Source organism: Magnolia sinica, chromosome 4 (assembly GCF_029962835.1).
Source record: "Magnolia sinica isolate HGM2019 chromosome 4, MsV1, whole genome shotgun sequence".
Taxonomy (NCBI): Eukaryota; Viridiplantae; Streptophyta; class Magnoliopsida; order Magnoliales; family Magnoliaceae; genus Magnolia; species Magnolia sinica.
In genome coordinates, this window is record NC_080576.1 from 26,857,737 (window position 1) to 26,879,971 (window position 22,235).

The 22,235-nt window shown below is 38.4% G+C and overlaps 2 protein-coding genes across 4 annotated transcripts in view; both read right to left on the reverse strand.

Annotated features, from left to right (window-relative positions):
* Positions 1 to 330: 330 nt before the first annotated feature.
* The window catches only part of LOC131242865 (alpha-galactosidase 1-like), a 90,421-nt gene continuing 68,516 nt past the window's right edge, over positions 331 to 22,235 (reverse strand). For 2 of the 3 annotated variants that reach the window (XM_058241793.1, XM_058241797.1), the window contains 2 exons: positions 864 to 1,007; positions 331 to 631 (listed from right to left, as the gene is read on the reverse strand). In XM_058241793.1, the coding sequence (XP_058097776.1) occupies positions 539 to 631; positions 864 to 1,007 (237 nt within the window). In that variant the 3' untranslated portion in view covers positions 331 to 538. Of the gene's footprint in view, positions 632 to 863; positions 1,008 to 1,218; positions 1,269 to 1,608; positions 1,700 to 1,790; positions 1,874 to 1,962; positions 2,028 to 2,121; positions 2,206 to 2,293; positions 2,360 to 2,445; positions 2,505 to 2,679; positions 2,756 to 3,061; positions 3,166 to 3,297; positions 3,333 to 3,432; positions 3,490 to 3,745; positions 3,805 to 4,531; positions 4,750 to 22,235 lie in introns of those variants that run through there. The other variant, XM_058241794.1, reaches the window with a different exon arrangement.
* On the reverse strand, positions 15,582 to 18,732 carry LOC131244323 (alpha-galactosidase 1-like). The gene is made up of 14 exons (XM_058243950.1): positions 18,587 to 18,732; positions 18,151 to 18,209; positions 17,857 to 17,913; positions 17,725 to 17,759; positions 17,509 to 17,612; positions 17,256 to 17,331; positions 17,069 to 17,127; positions 16,912 to 16,977; positions 16,740 to 16,823; positions 16,579 to 16,643; positions 16,316 to 16,489; positions 16,142 to 16,191; positions 15,909 to 16,049; positions 15,582 to 15,722 (listed from the first exon to the last, which is right to left on the reverse strand). Exons 1-14 carry the CDS (start codon positions 18,730 to 18,732, stop codon positions 15,630 to 15,632), a joined length of 1,209 nt encoding a protein of 402 aa, XP_058099933.1. The 3' UTR covers positions 15,582 to 15,629.

The window sequence follows — 22,235 nt, forward strand, 5'->3', positions numbered from 1 at the left end:
ATAGTGGGGTTAGGCTGGTGTACTGATTTATTCCACACATCTACATGGGAGAACTCACTCTTGGATATCGATGCAATTCATGTAAGTCCACCACAAGTGCCAGTGTATTAGATAGGTGCAGAATCAAAGTCATGCATCAGATGGCTCTGACAATTTTTATTTATTTATTTATTTATTTATTTTGTAAAACAAATATATATGGTCCACTCAGTGGGCATTGATATTGGAAGTAGCCCCCATCTGCATGCACCCTCCATTGATCCATTTCATCAAGGGCGTTATGATCAGATATGATATAATCACAACCACACATCAATTCACATCATATAATTAGAAATAAAATCTAATGAATTACATTTATATAGAAGCATTTGTGTAACAAGTTTGATAGGACACACATAATCTAATAGAGTGGCCTATCAAAAACAGACCCTATGCACTAACGGCACACATCACTAAACCAGGTCCACATGTAGACCATTTTTATGGTCTAGGCATTTAATCAATTTCCTAAGAAAAATGGCATTGATAAGACTTCCTAAGATATCGGCGTCAACACGAACACCCTGCATGAGTGTGGACGAACTATGGCCGTCAATTGATTCTCATATCTCTCCTTCAATGTCTCGTGCTGCATATAAACAGAGAAGCTCAATCAGGTAAAGCAGATATACTAAAGGCTGTAAAAATGAGTATCTTGTTTTAGTTAATCATAATTATATATTAGAGATCATATTTTTTGGGTAAGAATAATCTTGATAACCAGCAATCATGATTGGAGATCTTTAACACAACTAACTAAAATGAGATGATATCATTTTTAGGTGTCTACCAAACAGGCCACAAGTTAAATTTGAAACTACCTTCCAGAGATCTCTTGCTTTGACCACCGTCCCTGGTGGGAGACCAATGTCATCAAAGTGAGCTATGATGTCGTATGTCCAATCTTTAGACCGATTTAGTATAAGGACGACAAACCTATAGCCCGAGAGGGGTCCAGCCCAAATCTGTAAAAAAACGGTCATATTATTCGATGTCAACTTACTAGGTTGTTCATGGATAGCAGAAGCTACGTGTTGTTGTCTCCCCCCTCATTAGATGAGCTGGTAGAGACTGTAGTGTGTGTGAGTGATCCAGGGTTCAATCCCTGGTGGAGTTGCCATTAAAAAATGAAAAGAAAAAGAAGCAGCATGTTGTTGGGGGCAGGAGACAAGGTACCTCGCCATCTCCTTCCATCCTAACCTTCTTAGCTTGAACACCAAGAGGATCTACTCAACATTAATTCCACCAAATTCTCATGTTAGACAATTCACCATTTCACAAAGAGATTTAAAAAAATCTGCAGTTCATGCTGAATGGGTAATGAAAGGTACTGTCACCAATTTTTTTTTTTTTTAACGAAAAAAGTAGAAATCGACTTCTAAAGGTACTTTTGTTTTCACAAAAAGAAAAAAACATACATTTGAAGAAAGCAATTTCTTTTCCACAGTAGAAACCAATCCACAATAGTTCTATCAACAACTGATTATGTAGAGCAAATCCTTCTCATAAAAAGAAAAGAAAAGAAAAGGTGACCCTCATGTATCATAGTCTATGTAGCTAACATACCTTGGTTAATGTGAATGATCTCCTTGTTGCTGAGGATTGCCAGTGTTTCATTACTTATGTTTCGCACATCACATCCGATTAGAAGGGGAGCCTGAAAAAGTAGAGCTAAAATGAATAAAACTAGAACCATGGAAATACATGCATCCACATGGTGGTCCGTGATATGGAAACCTCTATAATACCTTGGAAACAGCCCATAAGCTGAAGTGGACTATGTACTCATCGTTTGTCATCCCTCCATTTCCTATTTCAAGCATGTCTGGATCTGATCAAACACAAACCAGAAATGTTAGTTGATGTTTAAGCACCAAATAAGTAGAAATCACAAATTCCTCAACTGTGTAGGATTCTAACCATTCCATCCACCAGGCCTTGCAAGATCGGCATACACTTCATTCGCATCAGCTCTCGAGACCATGCTATGAAACCAAAGACATTAATCAATCATATGCTTCTTATGATTAAGAAAACTAGATAGAATCAATTCAATGAGGGATTTTAAGAGGTTTTAACCTCTCCCAGTTATCAGCAATGTCATTGGTAGTCCTCCAACTGTTTCCAACTTTAGCACCCCACAGAGCCGGGTGCATGTCCCCCCTAATCAACAGTGCAAAATAGATGAAAAAAAAAAAACAGAGAAGAAATTTAAAAGAGGTGTGACATGCTTGAATTAATAAAGAGTTACCATTCGCAGAGAGAGAAAAAGATTGGGCGGCCCGTCTTCATTAGCGCTCTTGTCATTACAGGATATCTATTCAAAGAGTGAGAAGTAAATATCATTGTTTAGAAAAGAGAGCTCCTCAAAATTGAACTTGACAGTGAGCATGGTAAGCTTACCGAACTGTTGGCCTAATGCCACCGTTCCAGCAATTATCATACTTCAAATAATCAATTCCCTGCAAAGTAGTTCATAAAACATTCCAATTAGTTAGAGTTTTCTTGATTTTAATTATTAGAAATGGACATCCTTTATTAGAAGTTTGAAAGATATTCGTGTTTTAAAATAGTAGTACAATTGGAGAATGATGCTACAAAGAAAGTGCAACTTAAAGGCAATTCTAATATGCTTACCCATGAAGCAAAGGTCATAGCATCTTGCTCTTCAAAACCAAGTGATCCTGGCATTGTCCTGCTACATGTCTGATACCTGAAAATTTTGACCCATTACAGAGAGAAATAACTATATTAAACCTTTCTACCTCTTTTGAAGAATCAGTAGCTTTATTAATGGCCTGTTTGGGATCAGGAAAATGAGAATATGGATTTGGTAAATCTGTGAACTTTCCATGGCTTTCACTCCAAATCCCTCATCCCAAACAGTGCTGAAGGAAATAAACCATCAAGGATAGATACAGATACATGGTTCTAATACGTATAAATCTCTATTAGCGTCACAACATCCTCTGCAAACATCAACCTTAAGTAGAAAAAAAAAAAAATGTAATTCACTTACCCTGCATCTGAATAGATTCCAAGCTTAAGCCCCTTGCTATGTACATAATCTGCAAGAGCCTTAATACCAGATGGAAACGTCGAATTTCTAGGGACCAAATAACCCTGAAATTCAACACCATTTTTTCATTTGGATAGTCAGTATCAACCCTTAGAACAAGTAACCAAAGAAAGAACATTTCTAAAGAATTTAAGCCCACTAAGAGATTTGAACACAAAGTTCTAAAATAAGCAAACCTCTGAGTCACGATTCAACTCAGCCCAACAATCATCTGATAAAGCAAGAAATTGCAGACGTGATTAACCATTGTTCGACGATGCAACTAGTTTATTCAAATAAAAATTTAAAATTATGTTGACAGAACAAGATACCTATGTTAACATAGTGATATCCAAGCTTGGAAAGGCCAGTTGATACCAAAGCATCAGCTGTTACAAGGGAAAATAGCAACAATATGGTAAATCAATAAAAACAAGGGAAGATAAAGTTTTAAATAAAATGTTCAAAACTCCAATTGGGTACTCGCAAGAATCACAAAATTGAGGTAAAATTCCTTTTAAGAAAAGAAAAGAAAAAAAAACAACATAGTGTTCTTTTAACTTTCAGGGTTTCCTTAATTTACATTTCAGTGAATCCAAAACCACATTATGAAATAACAGAAAAGGTCGAATAGGTTAAGTTCACCAATTTCTCTGATTGTCTTCTCGTCAATCTCGCAATAAAAGTGATTCCAACTATTCCACCTGAAAGAGAAACATGGTTACAGTTAGTATGATGGAAGAGATTCTTTTAAAGTGGGAAGAAAATATTTCATTTATAACTGCTACTTACTAACTTCAAAATGTTAAAATTAAAGTTTAATCTCTATATTTAAATTATTTTGTTTGTCGCCAATATGATATTAAAAGAGAACCCACTTTTCCTCTGTATGTGGTACAGGTAGAGTGGTTCTGAAGAGTCCATCAATGTGGATCGACCAACTGCGAATAGCCTATGGTTGGAATTATATTATATTCAACACGATCAAAAGAAAACATTTTTCCTTGAATTGACATGGGCATATGGTAGGCATTAATTGCAAAGATCACTCCATTTGGATAATACTAACAATCCACCATTAATTGCTTATGATTTAAATCACTTTAAATTGATGGTTGTAACAAATGGCACAAAATCATAGGGTTAGGATCATCTGATCACCTACTTGTATGAATTAATGGACAGTCCAGATTGACAATTGTAGTTAAAAAGCTCTGGGGAGATTGCTAATGTCCCATGAAGGTGGGGCATTAGCATTTGACCCAAGTTCAAAAAATCAATGATAGCTGCACCAACAACAATATATGATTGGAGAGTAATTTAAAACTCTGGCTGCATACTCGGGTCTGCCCACCGCCGGAAAGCGGTGACGGCGTCAGCATTCCGAAAATCTGACGTTTCAACCATTGATATAGATAGAGAGAGTCTTACCCCATCGGAGGCGTAATGCCAAGACCGTTAGAGAGAAGACTCCGTCTGACGACGGTATCATTTCCCGACCTTATGAATCTGGAAGTGGAAACGGAGAATGAGATGAAGAGAAGCAGAGATATGAGGAGATGAGAAGCTAAGTATCCCTTCATCTTTCTTTCTCCTTATCCTACGCACTACTCTACTCGTATCCCACGCACTGCTCTACTGAGACTGAGAGTCGGTGAATTAATAAAAGGGAATGTCACGCCCAGCAAATCCGCGCCTAAATCTGTCGTTATCTTATCGAAATAAACGGGAGCGGATTAGGTGTTTACCGGATAACACATTAGAGGGTGTTTTCCTGACCTTTGGGGGCTCATATTGATGTATTTTAATAAAATCCACACCGTCCATCAGTTTTTAAAAATAATTTTAACATATTTGACTAAAGAATAAGAATATCCAATACGTAAATGGAACACACCATTGAAAACAGTGGTGATTGAACGATTACTATAAAAAGCTTCCTAGTGCCCACTGTAATGTTTATTTTCCATCAAACCCGTTGATGAAGTCACAAATACATGGATGAAGGAACAAAAAAAATTACAAATATCAGCTTGATCCGAAACTTCTGTGTGGTCCACTTGAGATTGGGATCTGATTCAAATTTTATGGCCCTTTGAAGTTTTTAATGGTGGGAATTTAATTTCCACTGTGTGGTCCACTTGAGATTCGGATCTGATTCAACCTTTTTGTAAAATGCCATAAAACTATATGGAAAAACTGATTGACAGCGTGGATATAAAACAAATACATAAAGGTGGGCCCATGGCGTGAGAACCAACCACTAAGGTGTTACCCGGGTAGCCCCTGATCCGCCCCATAAGGAACGGGAAGCGGATTGGCTACTCCCCCTGCCACCAATGATGGTCGGTGCTCTATGGGCCCCACCATGATGTATGTGTTTCATCCATGCCGTCCATTTATTTTTCTAGATCATTTTATAGTATGAGACAAAAAATGAGGTATATCCCAATCTTAAAGGGGCCACATTACAAGAAAATGTGTGGAATGAGCTTCAACCATTAAAAACCTTTTAAGTGGCGATAAAAGTTTTGGATCTGGCTGATATTTGTTTTTTCCCTTCATCTCGGAATGTATGATCTAGTCAACAGATCGGATATCAAATAAACAGTACAGTGGGCCTTAGGAGGATTTTAATTGTGGATATCCAATCACTATTGTTTTCCTGTGGTGCGGTCCTCTCGAGATTCATCTCCCTCTCATTTTTGGTATGAAACTCTAAAATGATATGTCAAAAAATGGATGAGACACATACATCATAGTGGGGCCCACAGAGCACGGACCACTGCCACCAGGCTGGTGGTAGGGGGAGTAGCCAATCCGTTCTCATAAATTACATAGCTCACGGTGGGCCCCACGGTCAGGTATCTCACACCCATCTACCAGACGACGGTACTGAGAGGGTCAATACATAACAATTTCTTGTTTTTGGGAAATTACTCAGTTTGTCCTCGCCGACACTTTGAAATACTCAGATTTTAAATCAACGGTTCGATGGTCTGAATATGACCTGAATAGAGCTCTCGTGCAAATTTCACCGTATGTCATGGTGGATTATCTAAAATCAAGATGGACCACTGTATGAGAAGGGACCACCATGGACTGCAGTAATCATCATGAATCACCGTATCAGATGATCATAGACATCCAATTAATGGCCTGCAAAATGGACGATATGATTGAATTCTAATAATTTTTGAGCGGCTTTGATAATCCAAACATGGTGATTTTGAGCTGTAGGAAATTCACATTCCATGTTGCTGATGTCCAATCCAATGGTCATTAGAGGGGGACCACTTGACCCATAGTGAAATAGAATATTTAATGTTCCTGAGGAGTATAATCAATTGTTGGCAAGCTAAAATTGAATATAGATATTCAAATTTTAACTGATTTACTGTATCTAGATACGTGATTATCTTAGATAATTATGATTAAGCTTACCTTCCTTAAAGGGAGGGGGTGGTTCGAGTGGGCCCCACTCTAATGTTAATGTGAACTCGGAAGTGGATTGCGTCCTACCTTGGCCCGTCTCCAGCTGGGAACGGGCAGCAGCTTTGAGTGGCCAATCTGATGTATGTGTCTTATCCACACCGTCCATCCATTTTTTTCTTATCATTTTAAGGGTTAAACCCAAAAATGAGGCAGATCCAAGGCTCAAGTTGATCACACCAAGTAAACAGTGATGATAATGATTCTCACCGTTGAAACTTTTTTAGGGCCCACCGTAATGTTTATTTTCCATCTAACCTATCCATGAAGTTTTATAGAACTATAGGTTAGATAGATGAAGATAAAACACAAATATCAGCTCCATCCAAAACTTTTGTTGGCCCCAAGCAGTTTTCAATGGTAAGAGTTTAATTCCCATTGTGTAGTCCACTTGAGCCTTTTATATGACTCATTTTTGGGCTTATAATCTAAAATGATACGAAAAAAATGTATAGACAGTTTGGATAAGACACATACGTCAAGGTGGCCACTTAAAAATGCTGCCCGTTTCCAACCGGAGACAGGAAGGGGTTGGACGCAAACCGCCTCCCGTGAAACACAAATATCAGCTCCATCTCCTAAGAACTTTTTAACGGTGGACGTTCAATCCCCACTTTGTGGTCCATTAGAGCTGTGGACCTGCCTCATTTTACAATTATATTGTAAACTGATCTGATAAAAGCAATGAACGGCGTAGATAAAACACTTACATCACAGTGCGCCTGGGGGTAGGACGCAATCCGCATCCCTGTGAAATCCACTCAAAGTAGCGAGACTCGCTACTGAAGTGACGTCACCGAGTCATGTGGGCTCACCTTGATGTGTGTTTTGTACTGTCCATCCATTTGGAGAGATCAATTTAGGTCATGAGGCAAATAATAAGTCAGATCTAAAGCTCGAGCGGACCCAACACAGAAAACAATGGGGGCCCATCATTAAAAACTTTTAAGGGCTACAAAAGTTTTGGATGAAGCTGATATTTGTGTTTTCCTTTCTTTCATGCCTGCGCTAATTTATGAACATGTTGGTCTCAAATAAACATCATTGTGAACCTTAGGAAGGTTTCAACGGTCCGTGTTACTCTCCCCACTGTTTTCTATGGTGAGGTCTAGCACTGGATCTGCCTCATTATTTGGCTCAAGCCTTAAAATGATCTCTCCGAATAGATGAATGGTGGGAATTCAATACATACATCATTTTGAGGCCCACATAAATGGATGACTTCACTTCAGTAGCGAGTCTTGCAACTCAACCTGTCAGTAGCTAATCCACGTGCTAATCCACGTGCCTGACCTACAAGTGCTTCACCAATTGCTGAAAGTTGGGCAGGTTCAACCCGACCGACCCGTGACGACCTAACATTGGGCTTGGGCTTGGGCTATACAAACACCAACCCAATAAAACTTGAGTTGGGCTTGAGTTTAGGTCTCAGGTTGCCCAACCCAACCCGTGACCCATCAAGATATAAGTTATAAATTATAATTGAACATGGATCATCTATGTTGAATGCACAAGAAATTTGTCCACATCATTTTCGATGAATCAAGATAACAAGATATACCAAATTTCTCTCTCCCAAATATATTGCATGCTACGCAATACAAATTTTAAAGGAGTAGTCATATATTTTAGCTTGTTTTAAAAAAATGATTTCTTTATAATAAATAATTGCATATATAATTAATAAAATCATAGGTACAAAAAATAATGTGTATTGAAATATAATAATGAAAATATTAGCATGTATCCACCCGACCGAGTCTGCTTGAGTTGGACTTGGGTTGAGAATCCCCAACCTGAGGTTGGGTTGAGATATAGGATCCTTGGGTTGGGCTAAGGTTGAGCACCAACCCAACCCAACCCAACCCAACCCAACCCTCATCCCTAGCTTCACCCCTTTTCAATCATATGATCTACTTAATCTAATATGGAAATGAGGTTCAAGCACTCAAGCCTTAGCCTTAACGAGGGGTGAAGTACTTGATGGTCAGTGGATTTGGCATTAACATCACAGTGGCGCACACTTAAACCGCCCAACCCTTAAGGGAAGATAAGCTTAACCATAATTATATGGATAAACACATAGATATAGTGAATCAGTTGAAAATTGAATATCCATGTCTAATTTTAACTTGCCAGGAACTGTTCTTAATTATGCTCCTCAAGAACATTAAACATTCTCTTTCACCATGGGCCAAGTGGTCCCACTTACGTTCGCTAATAGCCACTGGACTGGACATCAACAACAGACTGTGGATTTCCTATGGCTTAAAATCACCGTGATTGGATTATCAAAGTCGCTCAATAATGATTAGAATACAATAGTACCATCCATTTTTGTAGGCCTATAATAGGATATTATCATCAAAGCCACTCAATAATAATTAGAATATAATAGTACCATCCATTTTGTAGGCCTATAATGGGATGTCTATGATCATACAATATGGTGATTCATGATTATTATTGCAGTCTATGGTGGTCCTTTCTCATACAATGGTCCATCGTAATTGTAGATAACCTGCCTCAACATAGTGAAATTTGCATGATAGCTCTATTGATCACACCACCAAACTATTACCGTTGATCCAAAATCTGAGTATTTCAAAGTGAAGGTAAGGGCAAATTAGGTAATTTCACAAAACCAAGGAATTACTGGGTATTGACCCTGCTACTACCGACCTCATGTAGGTGAGGTGTGGAATCCTTGACCGTGGGCCCACTGTGATGTATGTGATTTATATTCATGCTGTCCATTCATTTTAAAAGCACATTTTAGGACATGATCAAATGAAGCGGATCTAAATTTAAGGTGGACCATAATATAGGAAATAGTGGTAACTGATCATTAAAAACTTTTCATAGGCCACAAAAGTTTTGCAGTAATTACCCCTTATTAAGTTAGGTCACACTAAAAGAAACTTTTTAGAGGTCTAATCACAGTGTCCACGCAGCCATAGATGATTTAAGTTTTTGGCCTAAAATGGAGTGACCTACGCGATGGTTAGGGTGAATTTTACATTCACATCATGGTGAGGCTCCTAAGCTGCCACCCCTTTAGTCACACGTGCACCCAAGCCACCGCTAATAAACCTAAGAGGAACATACTCTAACGATTATTACTTAAATTAATGATATATCTCACTGAAAACTTTTCTGAAAAAGGTAATAGAGTATAAATTTTATATTATTTTATTTTATTTTATTATTTATAAAATTCACTTTATCCAAATACTTGATTTCTAAGTGGGTCGGACAAAGACATGACCATATCCATATCCACTCATATATTTAATCAAGAGTATTTTCATAATTTAGTCAACCAAAATTCATTTTACTAAAATATTAAATACTAATACATGGTACATTAAGTTCTTTGATGTTGACATGTTAAATGATGAGGTTGATATGGTGACCGATTAATATTAAAATGTATGAAGTTTTGGTTGAGATGCTTTAGATTGGTAGTTTGATATTAGCTTCCTTTTTCAAATAAATAACTTAAAAGTTTTCAAGAAAGTTACCCTGTAAATGCCTTACAATATAATCCTCAATGTTATTCCCCAAGCGAAGCCTCTAATCAAGAACAAAATAAAGACATAAAAGGTGATGCGATGCGACATAGAGGCAGCCCCATCCAGGGGTGGCGCGTCGAGTAATTCAGGTTGTGAGAGATGGGTGAGAAGAGGGAGATCGCCAAGGAGATTGGGAAAAGCCAGACCCCAAAGAACCAGAGGGCAGGAAGAGGGCTTCCATCTATTCATAGGTAACCTCCCATATGATTGTACCCAAGCAGATCTACTTGCAATATTCCAAAGATATGGGAAGGTTATCGATACTTTCATCCCGATCTTCTCGGATTCCAAGCTCCCTAGAGGGTATGCATTTGTTAGATTCTTATATGAGTCTGAAGGGAGAGCAGCCATGGGAATACTGAACGATCAAATTAAGGATAGATGGCAAAGTTGCTACGGTCAGAGAGGCGAAACCTAGGGCATTCATCCAAGGCATTCCATCCCAATCAAAGCCTCATCCCTCCAGCAACATCATTCTCCACCCATGTCTTATGTTGGGGTGGTCTGAAATGAGGGTTGGCGTCAACAACACTCCAATAGAGCAGGAACACCTAAGGGATTCGAGGAAGACGTAACCACTACGGCAGATCGGGAGGTGGTAGCCACCAAGCTAGAGGAATTAAAGCTGGGTTTGGTGGGTTTAGCGGAAGACAGTTCAACCTCGATACTGCGACTGGTTTCTGCTATCAGGGCATCTAGCTTCACGGCATTGGCAATAGATGTGGTGAGACTCTCCCCAGTAAAATTTCTCATAGTCCTTAAGATAGAGAAAGATTTTAGGGATTTCAAGGAAGATGCCTCCTTACATCTCCTAATGGCGCTCGAAGGAGTGTTCCCTTGGTCCCCAAGCAAGGTCAAAGTTGGAGAGGGCACCTGGGTGCTTTTGTTTGGGATACTGACTCATGTCTAGTTGGAGGCAATTATCATAGATCTGGGGAATTACTTCGGCAAGGTGGTCCAAATTGACACGAGCAGCAGCTTTGGCCTTTTCCATGTGTATGCCAGGATTAGGATCAAACTCCGCCCTGGAGTTACTTAAGGCAGGTTCTAAAGTTGTCGGTCGTGGAAGAGATATTCCTAGTTCATGTAGAAATATAAGCAACTTCATCATTGGAAGAGTCAGACCTAGACTAGCAGCCCAAGGGCGCGCAGCTTAGAGGTAGCCACAGAGAGTATGAGAGAGTGGGTAGATAGAACATTTGTCCCACAACCAAACCAAAGGTTAAGGTGTCCACCACCTGTTTATCGAAATGCAGACATGGATAGGTTAGACGACACTCAATCAGTTTGAGTAAATGCTATCTCCACTTTGCAAAACTGCATCTCAAATTTGGTAGTTTGCAGAAGGCCAGACGTTTGTAGAGCTGAGAAGAACCATTTAGAATATCCCTTCAGTGTCGTGCAAACAGGAACAAAGTCATCAAGAGATAGTGATATGGGTAGGCAATTTCTCAAGGATAATCAGTCTACGCTAGGTATCCTCAAGATCGATTCAGCAAAGGATATGCCTATTGAGTCCCTTGAACAGAGTAGATCTCCTCAGTCCAAGCCAGGGCCTAAACCCCTCGTGGAACAACATCAACCTCAGGAGGTCACCACCAAGGCATCCGGCTTCATGGCATTGGCAATAGACCTGGTGAGACTCTCCCCAACAAAATTTCTCATAGTCCTTAAAACAAAGAAAGATTTTAGGGATTTCAAGGAAGATGTCTCCTTACATCTCCTAATGGCGCTTGAAGGAGTGTTCCCTTGGTCCCCGAGCGAGGTCAAAGTTGGAGAGGGCACCTGGGTGCATTTCTTTGGGATACTTATTCATGCCTGGTTGGATGCAGTTATCATAGATCTGGGGAATTACTTCTGCAAGGTGGTCTAGATTGACACGAGTAGCGGATTTGGCCTTTTCTAGGTGTATGCCAGGATTAGGATTAAACTTTGCCCTGGAGTTAACTTGAGGCAGGTTCTAAAGTTGTCGGTTGTGGAAGAGATATTCCCAGTTCATGTAGAAATAGAAGCAACTTCATCATTGGGGGAGTCAGACCTAGACCAACAGCCCAAGGGCAGGTTAGAGGTAGCCACAGAGAGTACGAGAGAGTGGGTAGATAGAAGGTTTATCTCATAACCAAACCAAAGGTTAAGGTGTCCACCACCTGTTTGTCGAAATGCAAACGTGGATAGGTTAGACGACACTCAAACAGTTCAAGTAAATGCTATCTCCACTTCGCAAAACTGTATCTCAAATTCGGTAGTTTACAGAAGGCTAGACGTCTGTAGAGCTGAGAAGAGCCATTTAGAATATCCCTTCAACGCCGTGCAAACAGGAACAAAGTCATCAAGAGATAGTAATATGGGTAGGCAATTTCTCGAGGATAATCAGTCTAACCTGGGTATCCTCAAGATCGATTCAGCAGAGGATATGCCTGTCGAGTCCCCTGAACAGAGTAGATCTCCTCAGTCCAAGATACCAGGGCCTAAACCCCTCATGGAACAGCATCAACCTCAGGAGGTCACCACCAAGGCATCTCTAGCCGAATGTAGTTCCCTAGGAGGGGGCAGTAGTAGGGGAATTCATGGAAGACTCTAGGTTTGATCTTCTTGGATAGAGCTGGTTTAGGATACTTGAGGGAGATTTAGTGGCTCTCTCTCTCTCTCTCTCTCTCTCTCTCTCTCTCTCTCTCTCTCTTTGCTTTCTTTTGATTCTTGGTTTGGTGGGCCTGGCTTTCCTTTTTGCTAACAAGTCCAACCAGGCTATGTATAGATACAACTCCATGAATATAAGTCTTTTGAAAAAAAAAAAAAAGATATGTGCTCATGGCACGCATATAAATCAATATAAACCATTCAAAATATAGGCTCATGCATTCCATAACATTATCGCATGGCAATCTTATATGTCGAAGTAGTCCACTACTAAATGGCGGTTCAAATTTAAAATATCCAATACTATACCATTAACAGATAATTTATTATTTTGGAATGATTATTTATAATAATCTAATCAAACTGAACTTGGGTTCCTACTCCATCTGTAGTGAGGCCCAATATTTCAATAGTTGGGATTGGTGTACATGCACACCATAGGTATAATGGAATATCTATGCCTGAGCATTCACACAGGCACTTAGAAATTGTACACTTCGCATATACTAACCAAATTAAACCAATTAAATTGTGGAATCCGATACTAAAATCATGTTGGTTAAAAAATCATAACCTTGGATTAGCAGACACTTGTTTTTTTAATAAGACCATTAGATATTTTCATTTCTAACCATTTAATAATGTCGACCGGTCAACTGGACTAGGGTGGGCCATTCATCATGAACATGGGTAACGGGCTGGGTTGGGCTTGGGCATGCTATTGAGCACACTCAGCCTAACTAGTTGCAACCTCATTCTACTTGAAAAAGAAATTGTTTTATGCTCTAAAAGTAATCCATCGGCTATGATAGCTTGTCATTTATATACTCAGGCTACCTCTTGATGGAATTTTCCACCTTCAAATGATCACTTTTTTCCTCCTTCCATCAATCTAATATTTTTATAACATATAAGAGTACTTATCTGAGTAATTTTTATTCATGGTACATCTAAAGTAATCACTACAAGAAAATGGGTCTTTGCCAACGTTTGGGGGCAGCCCTTTGCCGGCGCTTACTAAACTAAGGCACTGGCAAAGGGTCCCTATAAATAGAAAAATAAAAACCTTATGACCATTCTCTCCCCGCCCTTGACTCTCTCTCCATGACTCCCCGCCCCCGAATCTCACCTAACTCATCATCATCATCATCATCATCATCTCTCTCTCTCTCTCTCTCTCTCTCTCTCTCTCTCTCTCTCCTACTTCTTCTATTCTCTCCCTCCTCTCCATCAAGCGCTCTCATTCTTCTCTCTCTCTCTCTCTCTCTCTCTCTCTCTCTCTCTCTCTCTCTCTCTCTCTCTCTCTCAATCTGGCGCTCATTCTCTATCTTGAGATCGAGCATCTTCAATGTTGAAACCCTAATTAGGGTTCTAAAATGGTGAAATCCTAATTAGGGATTTACAATGTTGAAACCCTAATACGGAGTAGCCCATCGATAATTGGAATGGTTATACGTTCGGATCATACCAAGTTTAGTTTTGTTCTTGGTAATGGATGCTCTAGATGATCATCTCATTTTTTATTTTTTATTTTTTGCATTTTCTTGGTGAATTTATCTTGCCATAGCAGTTGGAGCTGAATTTTTTTGTAAACTTTGTTAGATCTTGTTCTATTAAATTAATCTAGTCATATTCATTCTAGATCTTGTGTTATGTGCTTGTTGAAATTTTTATAGAAGTTTGAATTTATTTTACAATTTTGGTTGTTATTTTATTTTCTTGTTGCTGTTAGGGCTGAATTTCATTAGATTCCATTCTCTTGGATGGATCTTACCGCTGGATTGTTTGAAGCATTTTGAGTAATTTTTAGTATCAAGTTTCCTTTTATCTACAACAATTGAAATTACCGAAATGTCTTCAAATGTTTCATAAATTCTACAATGATGCTTGCAGAAATGAATACTTGAATCATTTGCAACACCTATTTTACACCAACAACATGTTGTATATGCTCAATCCAAACCGTAAATCAGGTGAGCCTAATCCTCACCATATGTACAAAATATTAGCCTGATAAAAACTCAAGTGTGTCCCGCCAATGGAAACAATGTAATTATGTGTCCATAATGTGAAAAGCTACTTCTATATTTTAATAAGTTTTTTTTATCACTCTCCTTTGAGAGGAGGTCCACATGATGAACTGTCCCATCAAAGGTGGGGCCCACATGATGGATAGTCTGGGCACGGCTTCAGTGGATCCCCGGATCCACTGAGGTGGGTGAGACCCCTGGCTTGCAGCCATACCACCAAAAATAACTGACAATCACTCAAGAAAATCCAAATTCACATGGTGGCCCATTTTATTTTTGGAATATTGATGGTTTGGTTTCATAGCATAGAGTGCAATGGTCACCAACAAACAGTTGGCATTGTTCCAATCATGTGCATCATGATTGTCATCATCTTCACCATCTCCAACCGTCCTATTTACAGTTGGTGTGGGAAGTGTGGGCTTAAATAAGCTTTGACCAAAGGTAGATGGTCCACATTCAACTTATAAAACAAGCTCTAAGGTTGGTGGCTACGATCTTCAAAATCATGAAGAATGAGATGTATGCATCACCATCATAAAATGCATGATACAATCACAACTACACATCCATCCACATCATATAATCAGCGATAAAATCTAATGAATATAAAAGCTTGTTTTCAATTGGACACAAATAATCTAATAGAGTGGCCCATCAACAATCGACCCAACATACTGCATAGATCACTAAATCAAGTCCACATGTAGAAAGTGAAAACCTAATTACACCATTTTTTATTTTTTCATCAGCATTTAATTAGTTTCCTATGAACAATGGCATGGATGGGACTTCCTAAGATATCGGTGTCAACACGAACATCTTGCATGCATGCGAAGCAATCATGGGCTCGAATTTGTTCTTGTATGTCTTCTCCAACGTCTCATGCTGCATCCATAAATCAACATAATAATGTATTAGAGGTTTTTTATTTTCTAAGAATTAAAAAATAATAATAATCATGATAACCGGCAGTGATGAGTAGAGATATCTAACACAACTATGATTTAACTAAAATGAGATGAAGTCATTTTAGGGCCTACCAAACAGGCCCCAAGTTAAAATTGAAATTACCTTCCAAAGATCTCTCACTTGGACCACCGTGTCTTTTGGGAGACCAATGTCATCCCAATGAGCTGGGATGCCATATGCAAAGAGTGCCCGATTTACAAAAAGCACAGCCATCCTATATCCCGTCAGAGGTGCAGCCCAAACCTGTAAAAAGAAAGTCACATTATTTAATGTTCACTTTAAGTAGTTTGTTCATAGCAGAAGTTATATTTTGTTTAGGGGAGGAGACAACGTACCTCACAATCTCCTATCATCCTAACCTTCTTCGCTTGAATGCCAAGAGGATCTACTCAACATCAATTCCACCAATTTTTTTATGGATACGTAGAAAAGTCAATAAAAAAAAAAGTGAGAGCTGTCTCTCAAAAGGCATGAAAATCTACACCAGTCTATGTAACTAACTTATATACCTTGGTTAACATCGATGACCTCCTTGTTGCCGAGGATTGCTAATGTTTCGTTACTAGCGCTTCGTAGATCGCATCCGATTATAAGGGGAGCCTTAGAAATAGCCCAAATGCTGAAGTGGACTATGTACTCGTCGTTTGTCATCCCTCCATTTCCTATTTCAAGCATGTCTGGATCTGATCAAACAAAACCCAGAAATATAAGTTGATATCTAAGCATAAAATAAGTAGAAATCATGAATTCCTTAATCGCATAAGTTTCTAACCATTCCAGCCACCAGGCCTTGCATACTCAGCATATACTTCATTTGCATCAGCTCTAGAGACCATGCTGTGAAGCCAAAGACATTTTCATCAATCATATGCTTCTTATGATTAAGAAATCAAGAGAAAAGCAACTCAATGAGGAATTTCAAGAGGTTTTAACCTGTCCCAGTTATCAACAATGTCCATGGTATTTCTCCAACTGTTTCCAACTTTATCGCCCCACAGAGCCGGGTGCATATCCCCCCTAATCAACAGAGTAAAACGGATGAAAAACACAAGCAGAGAAAAAAATTCAAAAGAAGTGTGACATTGTTACAGTAATAAAGAATTACCATTCGCAGAGAGAATAAAAGATTGGACGGCCCGTCTTCATCAGTGCTCGTGTCATTTTAGGATATCTATTTCAAGAATATAAGAAGTAAATTTCATAGTTTAAAATAAAAAAGAGCTCCTCAAAATTAAAATTGAAAGTGAGTATAGTATGCTTACCGAACTATCGGCTTAGTACCATCGAAGAAGCAATTATCATACTTTAAATAATCAATTCCCTGTAAAGTAGTTCATAAAATTGTTTAGTTAGTTTTGATTTTCTTGATTTTAAAAGATATTTATGTTTTCAAATTGTAATACAATTGGAGAATAATGCTACAAATAAACTTCAAGTTAATATACATACCCATGAAGCAAAGGTCATGGCATCTTTCTCTTCATAATCAAGTGACCCTGGTTGAGTCTGGGTACATGTCTTGTACCTGAAATTTTGGACCCATTATGAAGAGCAATAACCATCTTAGTCTTTTCTACCTCTATTGAAGAATCAATGGATTTATTAGATGCCTAAACATTTTAAAAGGTATAAATATCTATTAGCGTCACCATATCCTCTATTAACATTAACCTTAAGTAGAAAAAAAATGTAATGCGCTTACCCTGCAGATGAATAGATTCCGAGCTTAAGCCCCTTGCTATGTACATAATCTGCAAGAGCCTTAATACCTGATGGAAACGTCGATTTTCTAGCAACAAAATTACCCTGAAATTTGAAATTCAATTCCAATTTTCGATTGGACAGTAAGTATCTTTAGAACATGTAACCAAAGAACTAAGAGATTTGAATACAGAGTTTTAAAATGAAAAAAGCAAACCTCTGAGTCACGATTCAACTCAGCCCAACAATCATCTAATAAAGGAAGAAATTGCAAACTTGATTAACCATTGTTTGATAATGCAAATAGTTTTTGCTAATAAAAATAAAAAATGTTGCAAGAACAAGATACCTAAATTAACATATTGATATCCAAGCTTGGCAAGGCCAGTTGATACCAAAGCATCGGCTGTGTTACAATGGAAAATGGTAGCAGTTTAGTAAATTAATAAAAGCAAGGAAAGATTAAAAAAAAGTTTTAAATCAAATATTCAAAGCTCCAATTGAGCATTCGAAGGAACCACAAGATTCAGGTAATAATTCCTTACAAGAAAGGAGAAGAAAAAAATAAAATCTAGTACTACATTTCAGCAAATCCAAAACCACTTTATAAAACAATAGACAAGGTTAAATAGATTCAGTTTACCAGTTTCTCTGACTATTGTCTCGTTAATACTGCACCAGAAGTGATTCCAACTATTCCACCTGGAGAAGAAAAATGATTATAGTTACAATAATGGAAGAGATTCCTTTAAAATGGTAAGAACATATTTCATTTATAACTTCTACTAACTTCAAGATCACTCCACATTGTCCCATGAAGGTGAGACATTAATTAGCATTTCCCATAGTTTTGATTTATATGTTAAAACATTTTTGGATCGATCAAGTTGACCATACTCCGAGTAAAAGTAAACAATAATAACAACAGCGATATATGTATGAATGAAGAGTAATTTGATACTCTGGTTGCATACATGGGTCTGTATATCACAGATTGAGCCATGGCCGGAAAGTGGTGGCGGTGTCAGTATTCCGATAATATGAGAGAGAGAGAGAGAGAGAGAGAGAGAGAGTCTTACCCCATTGGAGGGGTCATGCCAACACCATTGGTGAGAAGATTCCGTCTGGTGTCATTTTCCGAACGTAAGAATCTAAAAGCGGAAATGGGAAAGGAGATGAGGAGAAGTAGAGAGACAAGGAGTTGAAAAGCTAAGTATCCCTTCATCTTTCTTTCCACTAATCCTAAACAACTTTTTACTCCTATCGTCCCTACTTCTTCACTGAGACTTCACTACATTTATAGAGAGAGGAAAGGAGAAGGGATTGCTTCAGTGAGTAGATCCGTGCGGAGATTGTTGAGTGCCGTCCCTTCCCAGGTGTCCACGTCATTTTTTGTGAATCTAGCTTACTTTTGACTTGTAATACTTCTCTAACCCCACAATGATTTATATTATAGATCCACGCCGTCCATTAATTTTTACATATCATTGTAGTGAATGAACCTAAAAATGAGGCATATCCAAAGCTTAAGTGGACCACACCGAAGAAAGCAATGAGGATCGAACGACCGGTGTTAAAACCTCCATTAACCTCTTCATAAGGTCACACAGACCTTGATGAAGGGAAAACACAAATATCAGCTTGATTAGAGTTTTATATGGCATTAAGAAGTTTTCAACGTTAGCTGTTCAATTCATGTAATGTGGCTCATTTGAACATTGGATCTGTGTCGTTTTTTTATTTGCGTTCCATAAAATGGCATGAAAAAATTGGATGAACGGTGTGTATTTAATACATTACATCAGGATAGGATAAAGAAGTTCCACATTAAAAATTAAGGAAACATTATAAGCTGTGATCTAAGAAGTTTTCAATAGTAGGGTGTTCGATCACCACTATTTCCTGAACATGGTCCACCTAATAATTGAATTTTCTTATTTTTTGGCATCATGTTTTAAAATAATATGAAAAAAATAGGTAGGCAAAGTGGATATAGAATACACATCAAGGTGAGCCCACGGTAAAAGGCCTTTCATGGTGTATGTGTTTTATCCACTCTGTCCATTCATTTTGACAGATTTTTTCAGAGAGTAAGAACAAAACTGAGGCAAATCCAAATCTTAGGTGACCCATGCCAAAGGAAAACAATGGTGATTGAACGCCTTCTTGGGCCACAAAAGTTTTGGACAAGCTCATTCTTATGTTTTCCCCTCATCCATATATGTGTGATTTAATCAACAGATTGGATGGCAAATAAATATTATAGTGGGCCCCATGATTTTTTTAACGGTGGGCATTCGATCACCATTATTTTCCTGAGGTGTGGTCCACCTGAGATTTGGATATACCTCATTTTGGGCTCATGCCCTCAAATGAGCTAGAAAAATGGATGGACGGCATGGATAAATTATACACATCGAGGTGGGGTCTACTTAGAACCGACCAGTACCCAGGTAGGTCCTCGTGTTAATCTGCCCCGTATTGTAAATTCCATTTGTGGTACGGGGTTATCTGCTATCACAGTGGACCACTGTACAGTATTACAAATAATTATCCAAATCATTCCAATCATATGATCGCAAACATCCGATTACAGGCCTGCAAAATGGATGATAATATTCTCTTTTAAGTATGCCGTTCATTTTTCATGAACTTAATCTAGTGGCTCTGATAATCTGATCAAGGTAATTTTGGATTATGTCAAATCCACGTCCCATGGTGTTGGTGTCCTGTCCAACGGTTGTCAGTGAAAGAGAGAAGTTGATACTATGGAGGAGGTTATGGTTAGAAATCAATATTCATTTACGAAAATATGTTTATCCGAAAATAACTACCTACTGTGATAGCGCAGATATAAAGAAAGTATTATTTTTAAATGATTGATAATATCCAGATATATGTTTATCCGAAAATAACTACCTACTCCCTGCATTTCGGATGTTTTTTAAAATTCAGTTGTCAATTATCCATCTCATATCAACTTAATTGATGTTTAAAAGCATTAACAAATTTTCCATGTGCCATCAATTAAATGGTTAGAATTATCCCAGTGGGACCTGCCAAAAATACTGACACAATGTTAATGTAAGTGATATGATCCTCATTTCAGTACTTTTGCCAAGAAAGGCATGGCAGCTCAATGGGCCCCGCTAAGATGCATGTTTATATTCAATTCACTCTGACCCCAATGTGGGTAACCCTTTGTTGGGCCTAAGGTTTGGAAACTCAGTTTCATCCGATATTTAGGTGGACCGACCACGTGATTGGAAACCGTGTAGAGGGCACTGCTTGCTCTCCAAATGTTACCCTTGGTGCAGACTAGCTGATTTATGAATGGATTTGATTTTTCTGTTCAATTCCTAAATTTTAGTGTGATATCTAATGGTTGGAGGTGGATTTCACATAATCATCACAGCATGCCCTATAAAAATCAAGGGTAGATATCTCTCTCCCCACTATTTTCTTTGGTGGGGCCCACTTGAAGCACAAATTAGCCTGATTGTTTTACTCTGGACCTTACGTGGGATTATATATCTAATAGTTGGAGTGGATTTCATATTCACATCACAGTCGCCCTATAAAAAAATCGTGTGAAAAAAAAAAGAAGCATAAAGAAGCTAGGAGAGATCCATGAGAGATACAATCCGAACATTAGATGTGCAATCCTACTGTAACGTGTTTACAAAACCCACACCAAAATCACTAGTTGTATGATCTAACTCTAACTCTTGACGTAGAGCTCAAAATGATTTCCATCAGTGAGGTGGACCAAATAATTGAAAAATGTATACAAGGCAATGCCCACCCTACAAACTATTTCCCTCACCGTGGCCCGCTTGAATCACGGATTGCCCTGATTTTTAGATTTAATCCTAAATTTTAGCGTGGCATATAATGGTTTGAGTGGATTTCACATAATCATTATGGTGGGCCCTATAAAAATTAATTGCAGATGTTACGCTTGTAACTGTTTGCTTTGATGTGGTCTATCTAATCACAGGCCAGATTGATTTTAGGGCCTATGACCTAACGTGGATTAGAGCTTAATTGGCATTAGGCATTTAATAGTTTGAGTGGTCTATCTAAATCATAGGTCAGCTTGATTTTTTTGGCCTAGGGCCTAATGTGGATTAGAACCTAATTTGGTACATTTAATATATAGTTGGAGTGGTATATCTAAATCATAGGTCAGCTTTATTTTTTGGCCTAGGACCTAACGTGGATACGAACCTAATTTAGTATCAGGCATTCAATAGTTGGAGTGGATTTCACATCCACTCGTGGGTGCCCATAGCATGCCATCAGTTTTTTTGGACTCTTTTAACAGTCCAATAGCGAAATGCTCGGTGGTTTATTAGAGCACACAACACAAAAGATAGCGTGTGGTGCAAAGCATAAATGTACCCACCATAATATATATGTTTTATCCATGTTGTCCATTCAAGTTTCTATATCGTGTTAGGGTAAGGGCAAAAAATGAGACAGATCTAAATCTCAAATGACTACATAGGAAAAAAGTGGTAATTGAGGGCCCACTATTAAAAACAGGTTACAAAGGTTTGGGATTAAGATAAAATTTGTATTTTCTCTTCATCAAGGACGTGTGACCTAATCAACAGGTTGGATGACAAACAAATATTATAGTGGGGCCTAGGAAGTTTTCAATTGTGGCCTTCAATCACCACTTTCCAGTGGTGTGATCCACCTCTGATATGGGTCCACCTCAAT

What these genes read in the sequence shown, in the direction of transcription:
- LOC131244323 (XM_058243950.1), bottom strand. Translation starts at nt 18,732, where the DNA reads ATGAAGGGATACTTAGCTTTTCAACTCCTTGTCTCTCTACTTCTCCTC. An exon ending in ATATCAATATGTTAATTTAG is followed by an intron (nt 17,760 to 17,856) that starts GTATCTTGTTCT and finishes TTCCTTTATTAG; the next exon opens with ATGATTGTTGGGCTGAGTTG. An exon ending in GGTACTAAGCCGATAGTTCG is followed by an intron (nt 16,978 to 17,068) that starts GTAAGCATACTA and finishes TTCTTGAAATAG; the next exon opens with ATATCCTAAAATGACACGAG.